We start from the raw sequence: 24,849 nt of genomic DNA, 5'->3' as shown, positions 1-24,849 counted from the left end.
GGAATCCGTGTCCGCGTATGGAGCCTCAGTCTCAGTCAACTCCTGATGGGGTGGTGCCAACATATGGACTGGAGACGAGGACGTCAAGTAATTAAAGCCCCCGGCTTCTGCCAGGGGTGTAAGGGCATGGGGCAATTTGGGAGGGCTGTCTCAAGCGCATGAAGACCAAGTCTCGGTCAGCCGCGGGGGGTAGGGGGTCACCTGGACGGGGCCCAGGGCCCACTCCGGAGGCTGAACTGCCTGGACTAGAAGCCACCGTCGTTGCCATGTGAGGAGGAGCCGTGGGGCGCAGCAGCGACACAGAGGCACAGCCAGGACATAACATGTGGCGGCTCCCAGGCACAGCGACCCAGGCCAGCGAGAAGCCAGAGCCACATCCTCCTTCAGAGCCGAACTGAACCGTTATGCCAGCGCTGCAACGCGAGGGCTCACCGTTAGCAACCGTTAGCAACCGCGCGCCCCTCCCCCACCTAACGTCCACTCTACCTTTATTAGGCTCCTGCGGAGATCCAATGCACGCCACCAGAGTGAGCCTTTTTCCCAGAGGCCCCAGGGCACAAGCCACCCTTCCCCTTGCAAAGGCAACAATTACCTCCTGCCGGGCCCCCTTCCCAACCCCGCCCTGCCCTCCCAGGCCCCAAACAATGAGGCGGGATTTGGGCTGCAGACCCCAGTGGCCGCAAACTCCAGCAGCCCAGGGGTGGAGGGGGGTTGGGAAGGATGCAGAGCTTCCCGAGGAAACCACAGGATGTGGCATTCTGGGAAATTCAAAAGTGCTAGTCCAGTTCTGGCAATCTGAACTCTTCCTCCTCGAAGCTGAAGTCTGAGAGACATTCTTCCTCCCTTTGGCTACAGGCCTGACAAGAAAAGTAGCTGACCTGCAAAATGAGCACCAGTCAGGGTGGCGGGAGGGGAACACACCTTACAATTATTCTAAAATGTTGCCATTTCCTCCAAACTCTCAGTATTCACGTCTCATTATTAATTCACCACTCTGTCACCAGAGGTTACCACTGAATCAGTGATGACTCCAGAACTTCTGTAGGAGGGGTTTGGGGCAGGTGAGCAATTCATTCTGGGAAAGAGGGTCTAAAACCAAGTGAATGGCCCTTTATATTAGCATGGGAAAACTTCCCCCATCCCACCTTGTCTCAACAGAACCTTTAATCTAGAAAAAACTACTGTGTCACTTTTCAGAGGTCTACCCTGTGTGCAGACATGGAGAAGACACTTAGAATGTTAAAGTCAGCATGTTAAGTAGTTTTCTTCAAATACTGTAACTAGCACCCAGTTTACTTTCTTCACCGTCCTTTTCATAATCTATTTAATTTTAGTCCTTTTTAATTGTCTGGTACACCTGTAACACCTAAACTCCAAGAGAGAAGGAGCTTCATCTTATTTCCAGTGCCTAGCACATAATGGTTTCTCAATGGAACTGATTCCAAGATTGGCCTCATGTAGGAATGGATCTGTTGTTATAATCAGTTTTCCGAAATCTTTACTATCAATACGGAGTCCTTTCTTCTCACATTTCACAGGAAGCTGGACTTCTTAATGGATTAAACATGGATACGTTTGAAGTTTCCTTGACTGATTTCGATTGAATTAAAATAATTATTTTGTACAGGAAAAACCTTCAAAATTTTTACATTTTTCAGAACATAACCACCTTTTCTTTCTCTACTTTCTTCCCTTCAAAACAAACTTTGCAACGTTGGGGTGAGTTAAATAATCAGAAAACTAGCCCCAAAATAAACTCTCAATGACATGAAACACATTTTTGGCTCCTTTTTAATAAAAATCCTATATAGAATACATTAATGTTTTCTTTTAGAAATTACGTTGACAACTTAATCCCTAATTCGAGGCATCCATATAATTGGTTTACAGAAAGGTTCTTCGGCAAAATATTTAACACAAGATATATATGAGATGCTGAGATCTGGGTAATGTACCTTACTTGAAAGGCATGAATAGTTTTAAAACACTGTAGCATAATCACACTTAAGGCCATAGTTACTTTGTTCCCAAATCCCTGCAATTCTATTTGAGGGGAGTTCTAAAAGGCCTGTGTCTTCTCCTGTGTCCACAACTGTAGACGTACACTGATGGCCCTCAATCCTGCTCTCCAAACTTCAAATAATGGGCCAGAGACAAGGCTCGGGACTTGGAAAAGTCCTAGAAATTCCCTGCCTCAAAAGCAGTTTCAGAGTTTCACATTTTCCTAAGGAAGACAGAGCTGAGTAGACATGCCAAAGTCTTCCAAATCCTGCTGCTTGTTTTGAATTATGGCTACACTGGCTGTGTACCCCTTGAGTTTGTATCTCCACATACTTGAATTAAATCCTGTAGTTCCTCTTTGGTTCTAGCATCTCTGACCTCTTCACAGAGTCTATATGCCACGGCTGTTTTACCAATATCTGAAATAAAGTTAACAAGGATCAATTCAGAAGTTTTCTTGTTCTAAAACTTCCTGTATACAATGGTAGCACCCAATAATTAGACATTCTTTTGATTTCTAAAAGCAGAAAATAAGAGCATTTTCCTAGAAGTTCCCTCATCTGACACTCCAGTTTTTATCATAATTATTTGTGAAAAAATAGATAAGAAGTATCAACTTTGGTTCAAAAACCTTTATGATCTTAGAAATAAGAACTAAGGAATAATGACATAGAAATTAAAAGCTGTGGAAACAAAAATGTTCAATCACGATACAATGAAATAGGAAGGCATTAGGTGGGCGTCAAAATGAGTTCAAACCTGGAGAGATACCACTGAACTATAATAGATACTTCATATTAGAAGCAAGGCAAGTGCCTACTCCTTGGGACCAAAATTCTACCAGATACAATGAACAAAGCTTTGGAGACAGAGACAGAGAGAGACAGCATTTGAACACTCTACTGGCAGAGACTGGCCCATGTACCTTTTGGACAATACAGCTTTCCTCAAGGCAAGCTAGAGCCACCAGGCTTTTTGGTCTAAGGAGTTTGGAGTACATATAAGGAATACCTTGGCATATTAGGGACAAACAACCCAGACATTTAGTTTGGTTCTTAAAGGTTGTTACCCAGAGTTGACAGCTGATGGAGATTCTGCCTGATGACCAGGGAAGTCAAACTTCACTGGAAGGACTGCCCAGGCTGGAAGGCCAAGACCAATCCAGGGTCAACTCTTACAAGCAAATAAGGTCTCTGACAACTTAGCTCGGATTTTCTCTAAGCCTGAAGGGCTGTGAAGCAGGGGAGCAATTCTGTTCCGGGAATCTACTGATCATAAAGTTTCCTTTGGGCACAGCCTGTGACATTCTCACCGCTGTATAACTCGATAGGGAACACAATCAACGCTATTCAGTAGCATGACCACTTTCAAGGCTCACAAAAACGTAGCCAATTATTATATAAGAATCATATTCACCCAATATATCAGAAATGAAAACTGAAATTAAACTGATTTCAAAAACATAATCTAATAAACTCTTCAACAAGAAAAAAACGATAATAATCATAGTCAATATATTTTCTCTGCTTACTATGTTTCAGGCATAGTTCTAAGCTTTCTATATTCATCATCTCATTTACTCTTACAATATCCTCCATTAGGTGATAAGCTGTATTACTAATCCTATTTGCAGATAAAGAAATTGCAGCTTAGACATATTAAATACCTTCAAATGTCTCTGGCTAGAAAAACCTAAAATTGCAACAACAACAACAACAACAAAATCTAAGAGACAAAGTTAGGACTCAAACACAGGTGTCCAAGGCTTATAATCACTACACTATTCTGTAAGATAAGCAAGCAATTGGGGAAGAACTGGATCAAACACTTCCTGTATGTACTGTGGCAAGTCACTCTACATCTAAACACTGGGGACAATAATATTTGCTGTCATTTTTCTCATAAATCCCACAAAGAACAAATTTAAGACTGCTGCTGTGAAAGCATCTGGTGAATGAAAGAATATGTAATGTTTTAGATAACCATTATTTTCATCCAATTAACTTTTCAAGTAACATTATTTGCTCACTGAAACTGAAGTACTTCAAGGATAATCAAAAAGGTCTTACCTAAAGCCACAATCAGCAGTTTCTGGAATGCATCTGTCATAGCCTTCTGAAGAGCAAGCTTCTGGGTTACCTTCCTTTCCATAGGGAATGATAATGACCCTAAATCCAACCAAAACAGATGAATTTAAAATGCCTGTCTGAATAACTGATTTCTAGGTTATGTGTGTAAAACTAAAAATGCATCTGTGATTCTTAGATCATTATCTTAGTGATTAAGGGCAGGCACAACACTGGGGTACGGGTGAATGTCTCTGTTGTAGGTATACCTTGGCATGGCACATTTTTACTGCTCAGATCTATTCTGGAAGTTCCTAAAATACTCGATGGGAAATGCAAACCAAGTACGTGGCACAAATCTCATACTACTCACAGATTTCAAATGGACAAGCTGAGGCTGCACTGCTACAGACCCTGCTCTCCTGTGCGTAAAGGGCTGGATTCATACAGTGAGATGGATTTGGTGATAGTGCAGATGATCTGGCCTCTCCTCAACCATCACCCACTCAGGTGGATGGTGGAGCCTCCTCCACTCCATTCGCTAACAGCTCTGCCTCTGAGTTAAAACCCTAAGCCCAAGTGCCATGGATTCTAGGAAAAAACTCAGTACCAATCGGAATCCCCTTTCTAGGGATCTACATTAACTTTTTCTGCTCAGGCCCTACTATAGGAGGCAAAGGACTGAATGTTGACACAAGAGTTTATTTCAATCTTTAGACAATGATTTTGTTGGGATAACTGAAGGCCAGAAGACATCTGTATTTGAAGGAATATTTTAGCACATAACAAATTATTAACAACAACAACAACAAAAACTAACTAATTTTCCCTCCTCCTAAGCTTCTTGGCAGGCGGTCAGTTCTAAAATTCTAAAGTTTAAGGTGCTGTCAGGTATTGCCTAAGATAAATACCTATATTGTCAGGCAGAAAAAATCTGCCCAGGGCTTTAGTGGCTTAGAAAAGTGATGATGTATCTGAAAAGGTGAGTTTCAGAAAGAAAGGAAAAAAGAGAAATCCCACTCCCTCACCTCCCCACACACAAACATACTGGAAAACAGACCTTCCTCCAACTTATGCAAAGGTTCCTCAGCCATGACGACTCCGGGACTCCTGAACTCATGGGAGGGCAACACCAGCTCGAAAGCACAGAAGAACTTCAGGCTTTACTTCTGAATTGGTGTCACAATATATTCATTTTCCCTTTCTTCAAGGTTAGAAAGATCCTGAAGCTGTTAGGATTATGAATTAAACGCTAGACTTCAAAATATCCTGTTGTTAGAAATAAAAACGAAACTCCAGCAATCCCAGGTAATAGTTTAGGTATGCAATAGCTTCAAAATCAAGTTGAGACTTGCAAATGAATGACTAGATATGGACAACTATTTTTTATTATATACCATACAAATACTGGAGAAAATTATGGACACCGCCATCCAAGTCATTGAGATTATCACTAATTCTAGGTGGCAGGCCAATGCTCACATACTTCCATGTGGAAGGCTCTCACATCTCCTCCTCATAGCCCTGTTCTATTCTTCTCTCTAAAGTCTAGGAGTTCAATGTTGAAAGGAGTCTGGTTAGTCAAAGAAAATCTACAGAGTTTACCTTGATGATCCTTTTTGACCACCCATTGAAACCAAAGTAGTGATTTGCCAATTCTTGGCATCTGGAGCTGTTTAGGGCCAGCGTATTATGTTGAACTGCCTTATGTCTGGTGCCAAGACGAACCTAAAGACATAAAAGTCCTAAAAATATCACAATCCTACATAGAGACTTGTTTTGGATATACCTGAGATTTATCAACACCAATTTCATAGAGTGGTTGTGAAGATTAAGTAGGACATTTTAAGCAATGAGCTCACAGTCAGCCCTAAATAAATGTTATTTATTATTTTTAAGTCAGTACTTTTCTGCATCATTTCCAGGGCCCCTGATTAACCGGAAGTTTCCCTGACCTCTGGTGGTGAAAGTGATGATGAAAACAACCAAGGAAGCCCAGCAGAAGCCTATTATGGGGCTGGGGGTAAGCAAAGGAAGTGAACTGTTTTACTCGTCTCATCCTGTAGCTCCTGCTTGAAAATATGACCTGAAGGAGGAGGTAAGATGGACCTGCCACTGAATCAGGACCTTAATCTGTAGCACCCCCTCCCCAAGTTACTAACCCCTGTTAGAAGAGGGAATACCTATACCTGTATAAATGTAAATAAAGCAACCAAAAGAATTAGGGGTTCATCTGCATTAACAAGCTTCTTTGAGAGTGCAAATATTTCCAGTCTTAACTCTCTAAATAACTTACATATTACTGTGGATTTTTTACATCACTAGTTCTTTCTTAAATATCTATTTCCACTTTGAACAGGGTGTAGTATATAAATATAGTCATAAAAATTCAAATAATACAAATAAAGTCAAAGCATTGTTAATTCTTTATGGATTGGTTTGTGCATTTTCCTCTGTCACTAGTTTATGAGCTCCTTAAGTGCTTGAAGGAACCATATATTATTCTTTCCTTGTTACCAGAAGCAAGCATAGATCTTGGCATATAATAGAGGAGTGATGGTCTGTTGACTGAGTGAATGAATGAGTACATAAGAAAATGAAATTACTTTCTCCAACTGAAGCTGCCTGCTGGGAAGGAGAAATGAAGACTAATTTTTAAATGTTGAGTGTCGCATGAGAGGCTAGGCCCTGTACGGTGAGTCATAATGGAGCTGTCCTGGACAATTAGGAAGCTTCAGAAGGGCTCTGAGCCCCTGGTAGTAGAGACAGTTGACATCTGGGATAACCTTGCCACAGTTCTTGCTGGCAAACATCTCCCTTCGTGCTACTGAGAAAAACTCAGATACATTAGGCCTTTCCTTCATTTTATTTTAAGATGTTATTCACTTTTCTGTATTTATAAAAATACAGGGGAAAAAGATAAGAATTATGTATACATGCCAATGAATAAAGGAACACATAATTGGAACTTCCCTGCTGGTGCAGTGGTTAAGACTCTGTGCTCCCAATGCAGGGAGCCCGGGTTCGATCCCTGGTCAGGGAACTAGGTCTCACATGCATGCTGCAACTAAGAGTTCACACACCACAGTTAAGGAACCTGCGAGCCGCGACTAAAGGAGCCTGCCTGCTGCAACTGGGGAGCCCTTGAGCCGCAACTAAGGAGCCAACCTGCTGCAACTAAGACCCGGTGCAACCAAATAAATAAATAATTAAAATTTAAAAAGAACACATAATTAAAGTAGGTAACAATATCGGGGGAGTGGGTAGTAAACTAGGCTCTGCATTAACAAAAGAAATCTAGGGCTTCCCTGGTGGCACGGTGTTTGAGAGTCCGCCTGCCGATGCAGGGGACACGGGTTCATGTCCCGGTTCAGGAAGATCCCACATGCCGCAGAGTGGCTGGGCCCATGAGCCATGGCTGCTGTGCCTGCGCGTCCGGAGTCTGTGCTGCACAACGGGAGAGGCCACAACAGTGAGAGGCCCGCGTACCACAAAAAAAAAAAAAAAGAAAAAAAAAAAAACCGAAAGTGCAAAACTGTTTCCTATCCCAGACTCCTATCTTCCGTCTTACAATACTGTAACTGACACTTCAGAGAATCAAAGTCCACACCGTGTAGGATTTTTCCCACCAGTACAAAACACTGGCTCAAGGGCAAGTTCGAACTGGCTATTAATTCAGTTCAGCAAACATTTCCTGAGGCCAGGCCCTGTGTTAGCAGCACTAAACTCAAAGAGGAAGCATGGCATCACTGCTTTCAAGAAACTCAGATTCTAGCAAGACAGGCAAAGCACAAATGAAAAATAACAAGAAATACCTTCCATCTGCCGAAAGGCATGAGCTGCCCTCAAAAGAAGAACACAAGTTCACTGTGCAGAGTTGATAGGGAGAGCACAGGGGAGTTTATCAGAGAGAATGCACAAGAAGTCACCAAGACAAGAAAAAGCACATGATACACTCCAGGTGTGTCAGAGAAGGAGGGATAGGAGCTATGAATGCCCTCCAATGTCACAAGAAGTGAGGGCTTTATTCCATAGCAATGGAGCATGATGGGAGGTGTTTAAATAAAGAAGGAACCTATCGGGCAGTGCAGTGGTTGGGACTCCGCGCTTCCTCCACGGCGGAAAGGGGCGGGGGGAGGGTTTGATCCCTGGTCGGGAACTAAGATCCCGCAGGCGGCATGGTGTGGTCAAAAAAAAAAAAAAAAGAAGGAACCTATCATGTAGAAGTCCTGTGAACAACTGGTGGTAAGCAGGCATTGCCATTAATAACACACCACTAAGCAGTCCAAGTAATAGAGATTGAGAATTCAAGCGTAGCCTCTCCTGAGCTATACCACTCATAATGCAGGGAGCAGCAATCCTGGGCAAAGAAGACCTAAGATCCTCTGACCTGACAGTCACAACATTGCTCCGGCGGACCACGCTTGCAGACCTCCCACCACCATGTCTGTTGACTCCGAGACTGCTCTTCTTGCCTGTTCCCAACCTCACTCACTCTCCCCACTTTCTACCTCACCAAACGGCCCCAAGGTACAGGTCTCCTCCATCCTTCCAAAGCTCAATTTATGCCACTTCGCTCTTAAGAAAGACCCACATTAGCGCCTGTTTTCCCAACCAAAAGAAATCCAAAGAGGTATCTATTTTCACAAAAAAAGGGGGGGAAATGAGAACAGTGCCCGGCATGTGTTGTGCAGCAGCCCGTACAGATGCAATTCGCACTGTGGGCTGCAAAAGCGGGTGCAAAGGGCACCACCCAGCTCCTTCCTGGGAACCACACTCAGCACCTCAGCATCAATCCACCATAGCTTTGAACTGTCACTGAGCTTCTGTACTTTAGCTCAATTTATTTTGTGCTTCCGTTGGCAAGATGTGTCCTATGGTCACTGCTTCTTCACTTTATGCCACTTCGGCTTATGAAAGGTTTCATGGGAACGCTCTGCTTTCAGTCATTGGGGGAAACCCATACTTATTGTCCTCCCGCCTCCCTCCAAGCTACGCATCCACTCTCGGCCTGGCCTTTCCAGCTTTGAAAAGACAACCCGGCTCCGCCCTCTACCGCCTACATATTGCAGTGAAAGATGAGGGGAGAAGCTGACAGGCAGACAAAAGGCAGCAGCAGTGAGTGAGGCCTGACGACAGACGTCGGAAGAGTTCCAGGCCCCTTCAACTTTTGAGATGTTTGGTATAATAAAAAATGTAGAAACACCTAAGGGATGGGATGAGAAAGAGCTCAAAATGGACTTCAGTATTTGTTAGCATTTGTTAAATATGGGTGGTACATACACGGGGTACAATGTAATATTCTCCACTTTTCTCAATATGAAATTTTTAATTAAAAAATACCAAAACACGGTTTTAAAACTTACAGGATATTTAAAATGTTTATACATTTGACAAGTTAATACAACACAAAAAAAATGAAATCTAATTGTGTAATTCACAAGGTAATCCAACAAATATTTAGAGTATTGCATCCTCAGACATTACATGGCCTCCCTTTAAACTTCCTCAGCTCTCCCTCAGTGGGCTGTAATTCCCAGTTTACTTTAAGGGAACTTCAATATTTAAGTTATGGTTGATGTTTATGTCCCTTATACAAACATGCATTAATTTGAGGAAATCAATTATCAAACAAACATCAAAAGTAATCATTTCTACATTAGTAATGTGACTTTGCCCATTAGAGATCAGAATGGCATTACAAGATCATCAGTCACTTATTCTATAGGCCAGAGTTGATGTTATTGACATTTTGGGCTGAACAATTCTTTGTCGCGGAAGGCTGTCCTGTGCCTCATAAATGTTTCAGCAGCATCCCGGCCTCTGACCACTAGGTGCCAGGAGCACGTCTCCTGACTTACGACAACTAAAGATGTCTGTCTCCAGACATCAGCAAATGTCCCCTGGGGTGGCAAAATCATTCCTGGTTGACACCTACTGATATAAACAAGCATATAGTGTTTGCTTGCCAAATAACAGCAACAGAAGATGGATAAATCCATGGATTCCAAAGGTCCTAGATTTAGCAAATCTTCTCTATAAAACTCTTAGCCCACATCTAGAAAATATTACAAAAGGAAGCAAAATGAAAAGAAAAACTAACAACACATGAGCTAAAATCTTTACTAGGGACAGAACACAGCATAGTGATCCAAAGCACAGACTTGGAGCCAGAGGACTTACATTCAGAACTCACCAGCTGTCACTCACCAACTGTGTCACTCACCAGCTGTGTGACCTGGAGCAAATGACTTAGCCTCAAGTATCTCAACTTGCTCACCTCTAAAATGGCAAGGAGACAACTAATACCTACCTCCTATGGTTATTTATTTTCACTTAAGAATTAAGCGAAATAATACGTGTAAAGTGCTTAAAAGAATGCCTGGCATACAGTGAGTGCTCAGTAAGTGTTAGCTAGTGTTATTTCACTAAAATTCCATATTTTCAATTTATACAAAGTGGAAATCACTTTACAGATTTCAACATACAACACTGTATTTATAGAAAATAAAATATCATGCTATGTAACTACTTTATCTACTTGACAGAGGAATTATTTTCACCCATTTTCAACATCTCGGTAAACTAATAATGGTTATGATTATGCAATCATAATAATGATTATGCTCTCCAATAGCCACTGGAGAAACAAGTGTACCTGTACATCGCTGACAAAGACAAGCTAACCCCTAAAACTGGCTCTGAGGGGAGATCACAAAGCCTACCATCAACATTAATCACCAAACATATTAGCCAGGGATATCTCAATAAAAGTAACACAGAAGTAGAGATTAGGGACAGAATTACTAACTCTGGGAGCTATGGGGGGAAGTGACTTAATTTCAAGAGTTAATGTCTCTGATATGTAGGCTCAGGTGCCCACCTCAGCACTGGATATGAAGATGCCTACCACAATTAATCAGGTCCCAACAGTTCAATTCTAACTGTGGTCTCCCTGAACCTCACTGCGGGTACTTCTGTAGCGTAGCTCTCCATACAAGGCAGGTCTCTGGTAACTCTCTTCTCTGGTTCTTCAGAAAACAGCATGACCTGGCTACACATACTCCTGAAGAAGTTCAAGCGTCTTCATGAAAAACATAAAATAGAAACTGCCAGCCGAAGTCAAAGTGAGACAATGTCTCAAGCCACACTAAAATGGACTATAAAAAATACAGAGATCTAGAAACTACCTCTATACGACGCCAGCACCAGACACACATCACCGTGTAGCCGACACTCTTGGCCAGGATACACGGATACACCCGTGTCTACAGCATGCAACCCTGCCACATAGCAGACAGACACTGACCAAGCTGGGTCTTGTACAGCCTCTGCCATGGGGACAGAAAGGCCCGGAGAAGGGCGCTGAGTCGCTTAAACCCACCAGTGTGGGAAGAAGCACCACGTCCACCCATTGAGAAGGCCACCCCTATTTGCCTTGACTCTTTCTCTTCCTGTTAAAAATTATCCAACTTTCACCAAAAGAATACACAACACTAACTTTCTGCAAACGCCTGCCCCTGTGGGGAACGGCACTCCTGGAGGATGTAACTTCACAGACAAAAAAGCTGGAATCAGTAACCAAGGTTCTAATTCAAATCCGGTCTAATTCAAATCCATTAACCCCTGTGATCCGTTGCCGATCTACAAAAAGAGCCTAACAGCACATTAGTCGTTTGACCAGCCAGCGTCCATCCCTTTTTCTGGTAATAAAAGCCCACAAATTCCCTCAGAGTAGGCACCTCTCCCCGCCTCTCAGTCAGCGTGTCTCTGGTGGGATCGACTCCGCCAAAGAGCCACGGGTGCCACGTGACCAGAACTGGCCAATCCCAGTCTCACAGCCTCAAACAGCGATTGGCTCCAGGTCAGACATGTGACCCCATAAGAGCCAATGAGACTTTTGCTGAGGCTTCTGGGAAAGAGACAGGCGCTCTTTCCGGCTGAATCTAAACGCTGACAGGCTACAGGGGGTGAATATGCTACAGCCGATTTTCTAACATACAGTTCCTACAACTGAAGTCCATACAGGAAAAGGCAGAGTTGACTCGTGGGGAGAACCTGAGTCCTGATGACTTTACTTGAGCCCTGAATCCAGCTAGCTGTGCCTGACTTTGCAGTTAGGTGAGCCTAACTCAAATTTCTTTCCAGCTTAAGCCAATTTAGGTTGATATTTCAGGCAGCTGAAGCGAACTGATGTATATGTGTATATCTGATTAGTACCTCACAGGATGTGAAAAATGGAATGAACTGATAGCTGTCTTGTAAAACAGTGTATATATACATGATTATTAAAAACACTGGTCACAGGTATTGATTAATAATAACAAGTGCAAAGAGAAAAAAGTGGGCATTGGAGAGAAATGACTTAGTGTGATATGTGCTTATTCTGACTCTTGAAAATATTCCAAAACATTTGTTTAAACAATTTTATCATAAAGCTATTTCAGCAATAATAATAAGAATAATAACAAGAGCCATTTGCTGAATGCTTACTGTGGGCCAGAGGCCGTTGAAATGACTATATTATGTAATCTGCTTGAGTCCTCATAATGACCTTAAAAGGTGGATATTATTATTATCATTCACACTAACAGATAAGGAAACTGAAGCACAGACAAGTTAAGTTACTCACCCACAGTTACACTGTAAATAAAAGGCAGGATTCAAATGCAGACATTCTGATGCAGCTCGTGCTTTTAGCCAAGACACTGAATCTGAACCTACACTCAGAGTTCGAATATTGTTCCAGTGAAGCAGAAACTCAAACTCAGGCACTCACAAAAGCATCAAATGGGAATGTAATATACCACTATTTTAACCCTGGAAGAGTCTTAAGGACTAATTCCTACATAGTTCTGCATTATGAAAGTATACATATTTAACCACATTAGTGATTATCATTTTTTGAAAAAGTGTGAAAAGCCTCACAAACCTCAACCAATTGCATCCTTTGGTTAAACAAAAGTCCTAGATGTTCCCAAGACTAAGAGGTATATTAATTAGTACTACCTTTCCAGAAAATAACATTTGCACCTTCCACAAAGTCAACTTTATGAGGATATTCCCATCACTAAATTACTTTTCACCACTTTTATAGATGAGAAACTTATTTAAAAACCTACCCATCTTAGTATAATATAAAAAAGAAAAAAATTTATGAACTGGACTTTCTCAAAATTAAACCTTTTTCCTCTTTGAAAGACACTATTATGTTAGAAGGATACGAAGCCAAGCTAAAGACTGAGAAAAAAACAACGGCAAATAACATACCTGAAAAAGGATTTGTATCCAAATATATAAAGAATTCTCAAAACTCAACAATAAGAAAACAACCCAATTAAAAGCTAGGCAAAAGATTTCAACGGCACTCCACTAAGAGGATCTAATGATGGCAAATAAGCACATGAAAAGATGTCCAATGGCATTAGTCCTCAGAGAAATGCAAATTAAAACCATGATAAGATATTACCACATACCTATTAGAATGGCTAAATTAAAATCACTGATAGTGTCAGTGATGTGGAATAGGTGGAATTCTCGTACATTGCTAGTGGGAGAATACAAAATGGTACAGACACTCTGGAAAAAGCGTTGACAGTTTCTTATAAAGTTAAAAATATACTCACTATATCACCCAGCAATCCCCTCTCCCCAGAGACAGCTACCCTAGAGATAGAGAAATGAAAACTATGTTTGCACAAAAGTCTGTACACAAATGTTTACAGCAGCTCTATTCCTAAATGTTAAAAATTGGAAACAACGCAAATGTCCTTTAATGAGTGACAATGGAAAACTACTCAGTAATAAAAAGGAATAAACTTTCAATACATGCCATAACTTAGATGAATCTCAAAGACACAGTAAAAGAACCCAGTCTCAAAAGCTTACATGTATGATTCCACTTATAGGACATTCTCAAAAAGACAAAACTATAGGGATGGAGAAAAGGTCAGTGGTTGCAGAGGTTATAGGATGGGGACAGTTAACTATAAAAGGATAGCATCAGGGAATTCAGGGGGGTGATAATATTATTCTGTATTCTGATTGTAGTGATGGTTGCACAAACTACACGTGTTAAATTAACATTATAAAAGAAAAAAGTTAGTTTTACTGTATGATAATTTTAAGAATAAAATTTTAAAATTATTTTTAAATATGAATCTCAATGTCACAATGGACACGGTTTTTAAAAACTAGAAACAAATAAAGAAGGATACGTTTGTTAATAAAAGGAAAACCTGGGCTTCCCTGGTGGTGCAGTGGTTGAGTGTCTGCCTGCCAATGGGGGGGACACGGGTTCGAGACCTGGAATGGGACGATCCCACATGCCACGGGGCAACTGGGCCCGTGAGCCACAACTACTGAGCCTGCGCGTCTAGAGCCTGTGCTCCGCAACAAGAGGGGCCACGGCAGTAAGAGGCCCACGCACCACGATGAGGAGTGGCCCCCGCTCGCCGCAACTAGAGAAGGCCCTTGCACAGAAACGAAGACCCAACACAGCCAAAAATAAATAAAAAATAAATAAAAATAAATACATTTAAAAGGAAAACCTATACATTTCCCTTTCTGCAAATGTAGGTTTTCGAGGCAAGAGTAGAGCCTCAGAAAGAATGTCTGCAAACAGAACAATCACTAGTTCACTAAGTACAAAATGTAGGATACTTTTGAAGAATCCCATCACAGCTAGATAATTGGTCCAGGACCAAAAGTAAATCCTGGAAGAAAATGAAATGAACAGTGTACCACAGAGGTGATAGGCAGACTGGCCTGGACTAAGACATGTTCAGTAATAGATAATAAGGGTGGTGATTTGTAGGCATCATTCTCATCCCACTGTGGACTTCCTTCTGCGACAGTATAAGAATACCACCAGATCATCTTGAAATCAAGTCATGAAATGTACTTTTATATTTTTAAAAATCAATTATTGTCCTTAAATTAACTATTCTTATTAATTCAATCAGGGTCCGCTTTTACTGCTAAAACATTAAATCTTATTTGATTAGAGACAGACTTCAAAAAATAAAAATAAACTGTGATCAAATAGCAGGAAAAAACAGTAGTAACGAAAATTTCTTCAATCTAAACTGAAGATGATTTCTGTATCTCTGTCTTTTACATTTATCTCCATTAGTGGAAAAAAATGATGTACCTCATAATTAACTTGGCTGGAATGAATCAAACTGCATTTGTAAAGGTTTCAGAAGACCAATGAGATGTGCTAAACAGTACCACTATCCACCTAAGCAGAAATTACTATACATAAGTTTCTTTACATAACTAACAAAACAAAAATTTAAACAAAAGAAGAGCTACTAGAAAAATATTAGAGATTCATTTTTTAAGTCAGTAATTTGCCTCATACATTATGATTTTTCCTGTGGAGACCCAATTATTACCCTGAAAACAAGACCACGTTAGAAAGTAAATGCATTGTGACAAAAGAAAGAAAAGGCAGATTGATACATTATTAAAATAACTCACACGCCATACCCTGAGGATTAAGGAAGCCATGGCAGAGCAGGCCCCCTTCTCCTCAATGGACAGCACAGCTGTGGGGAAAACACTGCAGCTAGCAAAAGCGTGTCACACTTCCTCAGGGAGGAAGCAAGTTACAGACCACTCTAGAGAGGGCGCCCATAAACTGACAGCCACGCTTATTACCCAACGTCCAGGCCACCCACAGGCTGACTGCAACCCAACTTTCCCACCATTCCCACAAAGGCCCCAGTAAACATCAGGCATCTGAGGCTCTGCCAATGCCCTTCCCTCTACCCAAATATCCTTTCCCTCCTCTCTCCGGATCTCAATCCTGCCCAGCTCTAAATGAACAATTCAAGGCCTACTTCCCTAAGAATGCCTCTCTCAAAACCAAAATTACTTCCTAGAGAATGACCTGCCTCTTACTCATCCATTATCTTGGATTAAATACATCATGTAAGATGCCTTATCTGACCAACACAACTATTTTATACATAGGAGTCATGTTTTATACCACCTATGACATGACATGACAACCATTCAGCTCACTAAAACCATTCAATAAATACTCTAATTGAATTTCCCCAAGAGTTGACCTAAAATAACCTAAATGCCAAGCATTCCAAAAACCGTCCTGAACCAAATTCACTTCTCATTCGAATGCCAATGTCATACACAGGGATGTTGTATTGTCTTTAAATGTACTTGCCTTTATCCAAAACTAGAATCTCTGATGAATCTATGGGACACACATGTAAAATAGTCTGAAAAGTAAAAAAGCTTTATTTATTGCACTGTGCTTAACATTCAGCCAGACCTGCATTTTTCTCTAAAAGTTATAAAATTACTGAGTATGCAAGAAGCATTAAAAGAGAGACTAAGTCTATTGAGAAGAAAACTGGAAGCGAAGGTCATCAATCATTTTCTACTTTCAATAATCTCTTTCATAAAGAGGTAAATTCTCCTAAATTCCAGAATGAATAGAATTCAATACCGCAGAGTAAAATGCTTGAAATACATAAAATAAACATCTTGATGGACCTTCCACCATCTCTTTTAGTAAGTTAATTTATAAAAAAGAACCCTAAATTTAAGAAAAGTTATATCAAGAGCTAAAATTGAGATTTTTTTTCCATCTATTACTTTGATTATCCTGACCCATTTTTGAGAACTGTCAGCATTCTGGATCAATAATTCCAAATTATTTCTTGAAGAGAGTGAGATTCCTCCCAAGTCATTTAACATGCTTACTAATCAATAAAGATATGAAAAAACAAAAAAAACCATATTTATGAAGCAAGCAAATTATATTAAAAGACTGACTTTGAGAAAAGGTTGCTGCTTGCCAAGAAAATTTTATTATTATAAAATATTTTCTGTCATTTGTATTTCTGCATTTCCCTTCCAGACTATCTGTGTAGACTTGTAAACACATCATAATCCAAAGCAGTGGAGCTTTATAAATAAAATATAAATGAACGCAAGAGAGCCAACTGCATAATTACAACAAAAGTGTACCGGGCTTCCCTGGTGGCACAGTGGTTGAGAGATCGCCTGCCGATGCAGGGGACACGGGTTCGTGCCCCGGTCCAGGAAGATGCCACATGCCGCGGAGTGGCTAGTCCCGTGAGCCATGGCGGCTGAGCCTGCGCATCCGGAGCCTGTTCTCTGCAACGGGAGAGGCCACAACAGTGAGAGGCCCGCATACAGAAAAAAAAAAAAAAAATCATACCAACACCACGACAACCATCATCCCAAGCAGATTACAAAATAGCAAGCAGATTATAAAATAATAGTCTACAAGCATACTTTTTAAAATATAAATCTATATGTACTGAATATCTTATATAAAAAGCCAAGAGAGAGAGATGAAACAGAATATGAAAAGTAAATATCTCCTTCCCCAAAACCCTAACTCCATTCCAGTCATGAGGAGAACATCACACAAATCCAGGTTGAGGGACAGTCTATGAAATACATGAACCAGGACTCTTCAAAATTGTCATTAAAAAAAGGAACGTCTGGGACGTTCCTGGTGGTGCAGTGTTTAAGAATCCATCTGCCAATGCAGGGGACACGTGTTCCAGCCCTGGTCCGAGAATATCCTGATTGCCGCAGAGCAACTAAGCCCTTACATCACAACTACTGAGCCTGCGCTCTAGAGCCCGCGAGCCACAACTACTGAGGCCACACGCCGCAACTACTGAAGCCCGCGCACTCTAGGGCCTGTGTGCCGCAACTACTGAGCCCAGGTGCTGCAATTGCTGACGCCTGCGCACTTAGAGCCCATGCTCCGCAACAAGAGAAGCCACCACAATGAAATTCCGTGCACCACAATAAAGAGTAGCCCCCACTTGCCACAACTAGAGAAAACCCGCGCGCAGCAACAAAGACCCAACACAGCCAAAAATAAACAATAATAAAAATAAATAAATAAAGGCATCATCACATAAAAACAAATGAGGAAATAATTTTTTTATAAAAGAATAACTGGTGGGGCAGTGGTTGAGAATCCTCCTGCCAGTGCAGGGGACACGGGTTTGAGCCCTGGTCCGGGATGATCCAACATGCTGTAGAGCAACTAAGCCCATGCCCCACAACTGCTGAAGCCCCCACGCCTAGAGCCCGTGCTCCACAACAAGCGAAGCCACCACAGTGAGAAGCGCGTGCACTGCAATGAAGAGTAGCCCCTGCTCGCCACAACTAGAGAAATCCCACACACAGCAACGAAGACCCAACGCAGCCAAAAATAAATAAATTAATTTAAAAAAAAGAAACTAAAGAGTCAAAAACAAACTAAAGAAATAAAATATATTTTGGGAAGAAATAGGAAAAATTATACATGGACTTGATATCTGATAGTATAACTATTAGTGTTACTGAATTATCTTCTTAGGTGTGATAATGGTATTATGTTTATGAAGAAATATGTCCTCATTCTTAGGAGACACATGATGAAGTATGAATGAAATGCCATCTAAGATTTCTGCCACTTACTTTCAGCTGGCTCAGGGAAAAAAAAAATCTATCTATTTGACAGAGAAAGAGAGACAAGGCAATTTATGACATAACGCTAACAATTGGGTATTGATTGTACTATTCTTACAACTTTGCTGTAGGCGTAAAGATTTTCATAATATAAATTAAACTAACAGTTTTCTTTAACTTAAAAAAGATTCAAAACCCAAACTAATCCAGAAGTTATAATCTTCTCGTACATATAAAATATATTTTATTTTATGCTGCTTAACTCATCTCCTCCAAATTAAAAAAAAAAAAATTGAAAAGGGGTGACTTATTTTACATAGTAAGGAATTATAGCTAACATCCAGGAGTAATATTTATGTTTCCTTCAAATTGATATTCAATACAGTCTTTTTAATCATCTGAGCAGTTTATACTGATCTTGGCTCATTAATTGCTAACTTACCTAGTTTTTTTTAAATAAAAATGTTTATTTGAATACAATTACCTTATCCCTTAAAGAAGCTGGAAAGAAGATTAAATAACCCAGAAGACACAGTTGGAAACTGTAAAGAAGTATAAGAAAGAGAGTCACTGGCAGAAGAGAAGAGCAGATCTCTTGCAAAGCTGCATTCCATGTACCCTGCCTGGGTCAGACATAGTTCATCTTGAGCCGAAGATCCAGTAGAGACCCATCTGCCCAAAATGCCTTTCTCCAACTGAGAAAGAAGTGAAAATGCTAAGACATATGAGAACATTTGTTGCTGTCTACAGCTAATTGAACCAGAAACCTTTAATACCATTTCTAGTCCTGAAATTCTATTATTCTACATAAAACACCTTTGAAAACAAGTATATATTATCATTTCACACCCATTAGGATGGCTACTATCAAAAAAATAGAAAATAACTGTTTGCGAGGATGTGGAGAAATTGGAACCCTTTTACATTTCTGGTGGACATAACATGGTGCTACTGCTATGGAATACTATATGGGGATTCCTCAAAAAATTAAACACAGAATTACCATATGATCTAACAATTCTTCTGGGTATTTCCCGAAAGAACTGAAAGTAGGGACCTGAACAGATATGTATACACCCAAGTTCACAGCAACATTATTCACAACAGCCAAAAGGTGGAAGCAACCTGAGTGTCTATCAAAAACTGGATGGATTTTTAAAAATGTGGTATTACATACAATTTCATAGTATTTAGCCTGAAAAAGGAAGAAAATGCTGCCACATGCTACAATATGGATGAACCTTGAAGACATGCTAAATGAAATTAGCCAGTCACAAAAGGACAAATATTGTATCAGTGCACTTATATGAGGTACCTATGGTATGAATGGACCCTATTCAAATTCTTAGAAACAGAAAGTAGAATGATGTTTGCCAGGTGCTTGAGGGAGAGGGGGATGGAGGGTTAGTGTTTAATGAGAACAGACTTCAATTAGGGAAGATGATGGAGTTCTGAAGATGGATGGTGGTGATGGTTGTACAACAATGTGAATGCACTTCTTTTTATTTATTTATTTATTTATTTATTTTTTAATTTATTTTTATTTTTATTTTTTTTATTAGTTTCTGCTTTATAACAAAGTGAATCAGTCATACATACACATCTGTTCCCACATCCCTTCCCTATTGCGTCTCCCTCCCTCCCACCCTCCCTATCCCACCCCTCCAGGCGGTCACAAAGCACCGAGCAGATCTCCCTGTGTTCTGCGGCTGCTTCCCACTATCTATCTACCTTACGTTTGGTAGTGTATATATGTCCATGCCTCTCTTTCGCTTTGTCACAGCTTACCCTTCACCCTCCCCATATCCTCAAGTCCGTTCTCAAGTAGGTCTGTGTCTTTATTCCCGTTTTACCCCTAGGTTCTTCATGACATTTTTTTTTTTTAATTCCATATATATGTGTTAGCATATGGTATTTGTCTTTCTCTTTCTGACTTACTTCACTCTGTATGACAGACTCTAGGTCTATCCACCTCATTACAAATAGCTCAGTTTCGTTCCTTTTTATGGCTGAGTAATATTCCATTGTATATATGTGCCACATCTTCTTTATCCATTCATCCGATGATGGACACTTAGGTTGTTTCCAGCTACGGGCTATTGTGAATAGAGCTGCAATGAACATTTTGGTGCATGTCTCTTTTTGAATTATGGTTTTCTCAGGGTATATGCCTAGTAGTGGGATTGCCGGGTCATATGGTAGTTCCATTTTTAGTTCTTTAAGGAACCTCCCCACTGTTCTCCATAGCGGCTGTACCAATCCACATTCCCGCCAGCAGTGCAAGAGTGTTCCCTTTTCTCCACACCCTCTCCAGCATTTATTGTTTCTAGATTTCTTGATGATGGCCATTCTGACTGGTGTGAGATGATATCTCATTGTAGTTTTGATTTGCATTTCTCTAATGATCAATGATGTTGAGCATTCTTTCATGTGTTTGTTGGCAGTCTGTATATCTTCTTTGGAGAAATGCCTATTTAAGTCTTCGGCCCATTTTTGGATTGGGTTGTTTGTTTTTTTGCTATTGAGCTGCATGAGCTGTTTTTAAATTTTGGAGATTAATCCTTTGTCAGTTGCTTCATTTGCAAATATTTTCTCCCATTCTGAGGGTTGTCTTTTGGTCTTGTTTATGGTTTCCTTTGCTGTGCAAAAGCTTTGAAGTTTCATTAGGTCCCATTTGTTTATCTTTGTTTTTAGTTCCATTTCTCTAGGAGGTGGGTCCAAAAGGATCTTGCTGTGATTTATGTCATAGAGTGTTCTGCCTATGTTTTCCTCTAAGAGTTTGATAGTTTCTGGCCTTACATTTAGGTCTTTAATCCATTTTGAGCTTATTTTTGTGTATGGTGTTAGGGAACGATCTAATCTCATACTTTTACATGTCCCTGTCCAGTTTTCCCAGCACCACTTATTGAAGAGGCTGTCCTTTCTCCACTGTACATTCCTGCCTCCTTTATCAAAGATAAGTTGGCCATATGTGCGTGGGTTTTTCTCTGGGCTTTCTATCCTGATCCACTGATCTATCTTTCTGTTTTTATGCCAGAACCACACTGTCTTAATTACTGTAGCTTTGTAGTATAGTCTGAAGTCAGGCAGCCTGATTCCTCCAGCTCCGTCTTTCGTTCTCAAGATTGCTTTGGCTATTCGGGGTCTTTTGTTTTTCCAAACAAATTTTGAAATTTTTTGTTCTACTTCTGTGAAAAATGCCAGTGGTAGTTTGATAGGGATTGCATTGAATCTGTAGATTGCTTTGGGTAGTAGAGTCATTTTCACAATATTGATTCTTCCAATCCAGGAGCATGGTATATCTCTCCATCTATTTATATCATCTTTAATTTCTTTCATCAGTGTCTTATAATTTTCTGCATAAAGGTCTTTTGTCTCCTTAGGTAGGTTTATTCCTAGATATTTTATTCTTTTTGTTGCAATGGTAAATGGGAGTGTTTTCTTGATTTCATTTTCAGATTTTTCATCATTAGTGTACAGGAATGCCAGAGATTTCTGTGCATTAATTTTGTATCCTGCTACTTTACCAAATTCATTGATTAGCTCTAGTAGTTTTCTGGTAGCATCTTTAGGATTCTCTATGTATAGTATCATGTCATCTGCAAACAGTGACAGCTTTACTTCTTCTTTTCCAATTTGGATTCCTTTTATTTCCTTTTCTTCTCTGATTGCTGTGGCTAAAACTTCCAAAACTAGGTTGAATAAGAGTGGTGAGAGTGGGCAGCCTTGTCTTGTTCCTGATCTTAGTGGAAATGGTTTCAGTTTTTCACCATTGAGGACAATGTTGGCTGTGGGTTTGTCATATATGGCCTTTATTATGTTGAGGAAAGTTCCCTCTATGCCTACTTTCTGCAGGGTTTTTATCATAAATGGGTGTTGAATTTTGTCGAAAGCTTTCTCTGCATCTATTGAGATGATCATATGGTTTTTCTCCTTCAACTTGTTAATATGGTGTATCACATTGATTGATTTGCGTATATTGAAGAATCCTTGCATTCCTGGAATAAACCCCACTTGATCATGGTGTATGATCCTTTTAATGTGCTGTTGGATTCTGTTTGCTAGTATTTTGTTGAGGATTTTTGCATCTATGTTCATCAGTGATATTGGCCTGTAGTTTTCTTTCTTTGTGACATCCTTGCCTGGTTTTGGTATCAAGGTGATGGTGGCCTCGTAGAATGAGTTTGGGAGTGTTCCTTCCTCTGATATTGTTTGGAAGAGTTTGAGAAGGATGGGTGTTAGCTCTTCTCTAAATGTTTGATAGAATTCGCCTGTGAAGCCATCTGGTCCTGGGCTTTTGTTTGATGGAAGATTTTTAATCACAGTTTCAATTTCAGCGCTTGTGATTGGTCTATTCATATTTTCTATTTCTTCCTGAGTCAGTCTTGGTAGGTTGTGCATTTCTAAGAATTTGTCCATTTCTTCCAGGTTGTCCATTTTATTGGCATAGAGTTGCTTATAGTAATCTCTCATGATCTTTTGTATTTCTGCAGTGTCAGTCGTTACTTCTCCTTTTTCATTTCTAATTCTATTGATTTGAGTCTTCTCCCTTCTTTTCTTGATGAGTCTGGCTAATGGTTTGTCAATTTTGTTTATCTTCTCAAAGAACCAGCTTTTAGTTTTATTGATCTTTGCTATTGTTTCCTTCATTTCTTTTTCATTTATTTCTGATCTGATCTTTATGATTTCTTTTCTTCTGCTAACTTTGGGGGTTTTTTGTTCTTCTTTCTCTAATTGCTTTAGGTGCAGGGTTAGGTTGTTTACTCGAGATGCTTTCTGTTTCTTAAGGTGAGATTGTATTGCTATAAACTTCCCCCTTAGAACTGCTTTTGCTGCGTCCCATAGGTTTTGGGTCATCGTGTCTCCATTGTCATTTGTTTCTAGGTATTTTTTTATTTCCTCTTTGATTTCTTCAGTGATCATTTCGTTATTGAGTAGTGTATTGTTTAGCCTCCATGTGTTTGTATTTTTTACAGATCTTTTCCTGTAATTGATGTCTAGTCTCATAGCATTGTGGTCGGAAAAGATACTTGATACAATTTCAATTTTCTTAAATTTACCAAGGCTTGATTTGTGACCCAAGATATGATCTTTCCTGGAGAATGTTCCATGAGCACTTGAGAAAAATGTGTATTCTGTTGTTTTTGGATGGAATGTCCTATAAATATCAACTAAGTCCATCTTGTTTAATGTATCATTTAAAGCTTGTGTTTCCTTATTTATTTTCATTTTGGATGATCTGTCCATTGGTGAAAGTGGGGTGTTAAAGTCCCCTACTATGATTGTGTTACTGTCGATTTCCCCTTTTATGGCTGTTAGTATTTGCCTTATGTATTCAGGGTGCATAAATATTTACAATTGTTATATCGTCTTCTTGGATCGATCCCTTTATCGTTATGTAGTGTCCTTCTTTGTCTCTTCTAATAGTCTTTATTTTAAAGTCTATTTTGTCTGATATAAGAATTGCTACTCCAGCTTTCTTTTGATTTCCATTTGCATGGAATATCTTTTTCCATCCCCTTACTTTCAATCTGTATGTGTCTCTAGGTCTGAAGTGGGTCTCTTGTAGACAGCATATATATGGGTCTTGTTTTTGTATCCATTCAGCCACTCTGTGTCTTTTGGTGGGAGCATTTAGTCCATTTACATTTAAGGTAATTATTGATATGTATGTTTCTATTCCCATTTCCTTAATTGCTTTGGGTTCGTTATTGTAGGTATATTCCTTCTGTTGTGTTTCTTGCCTAGAGAAGTTCCTTTAGCATTTGCTGTAAAGCTGGTTTGGTGGTGCTGAACTCTCTCAGCTTTTGCTTGTCTGTAAACGTTTTAATTTCTCCATCAAATCTGAATGAGATCCTTGCTGGGTAGAGTAATCTTGGTTGCAGGTTTCTCTCCTTCATCACTTTAATTATGTCCTGCCACTCCCTTCTGGCTTGTAGAGTTTCTGCTGAGAGATCAGCTGTTAACCTGATGGGGATTCCCTTGTGTGTTATTTGTTGTTTTTCCCTTGATGCTTTTAATATGATTTCTTTGTGTTTAATTTTTGACAGTTTGATTAATATGTGTCTTGGCATATTTCTCCTTGGATTTATTCTGTATGGGACTCTCTGTGCCTCCTGGACTTGATTAACTATTTCCTTTCCCATATTAGGGAAGTTTTCAACTATAATCTCTTCAAATATTTTCTCAGTCCCTTTCTTTTTCTCTTCTTCTTCTGGAACCCCTATAATTCGAATGTTGGTGCGTTTAATGTTGTCCCAGAGGTCTCTGAGACTGTCCTCTATTCTTTTCATTCTTTTTTCTTTATTTTGCT

The 24,849-nt window shown here is 40.0% G+C and overlaps 1 protein-coding gene across 1 annotated transcript in view; it reads right to left on the bottom strand.

Moving 5' to 3' along the window:
- Nucleotides 1-776: 776 nt before the first annotated feature.
- Nucleotides 777-24,849, bottom strand: part of LOC307067905 (RAD52 motif-containing protein 1-like) — a gene marked incomplete at both ends in the record, with an annotated part of 261,539 nt that continues 237,466 nt past the window's right edge. Inside the window, 2 exons of the mRNA XM_079725532.1 lie at nt 777-878; nt 2,335-2,420. Coding sequence (XP_079581658.1) covers nt 777-878; nt 2,335-2,420 — 188 coding nt within the window. The remainder of the gene's footprint in view (nt 879-2,334; nt 2,421-24,849) is intronic.

The sequence above is a fragment of the Hyperoodon ampullatus genome (assembly GCF_949752795.1).
Source record: "Hyperoodon ampullatus genome assembly, chromosome: 19".
Taxonomy (NCBI): Eukaryota; Metazoa; Chordata; class Mammalia; order Artiodactyla; family Ziphiidae; genus Hyperoodon; species Hyperoodon ampullatus.
The sequence above is the reverse complement of the archived record's forward strand: the minus strand, read 5'-3'. Positions and strand labels throughout refer to the sequence as shown.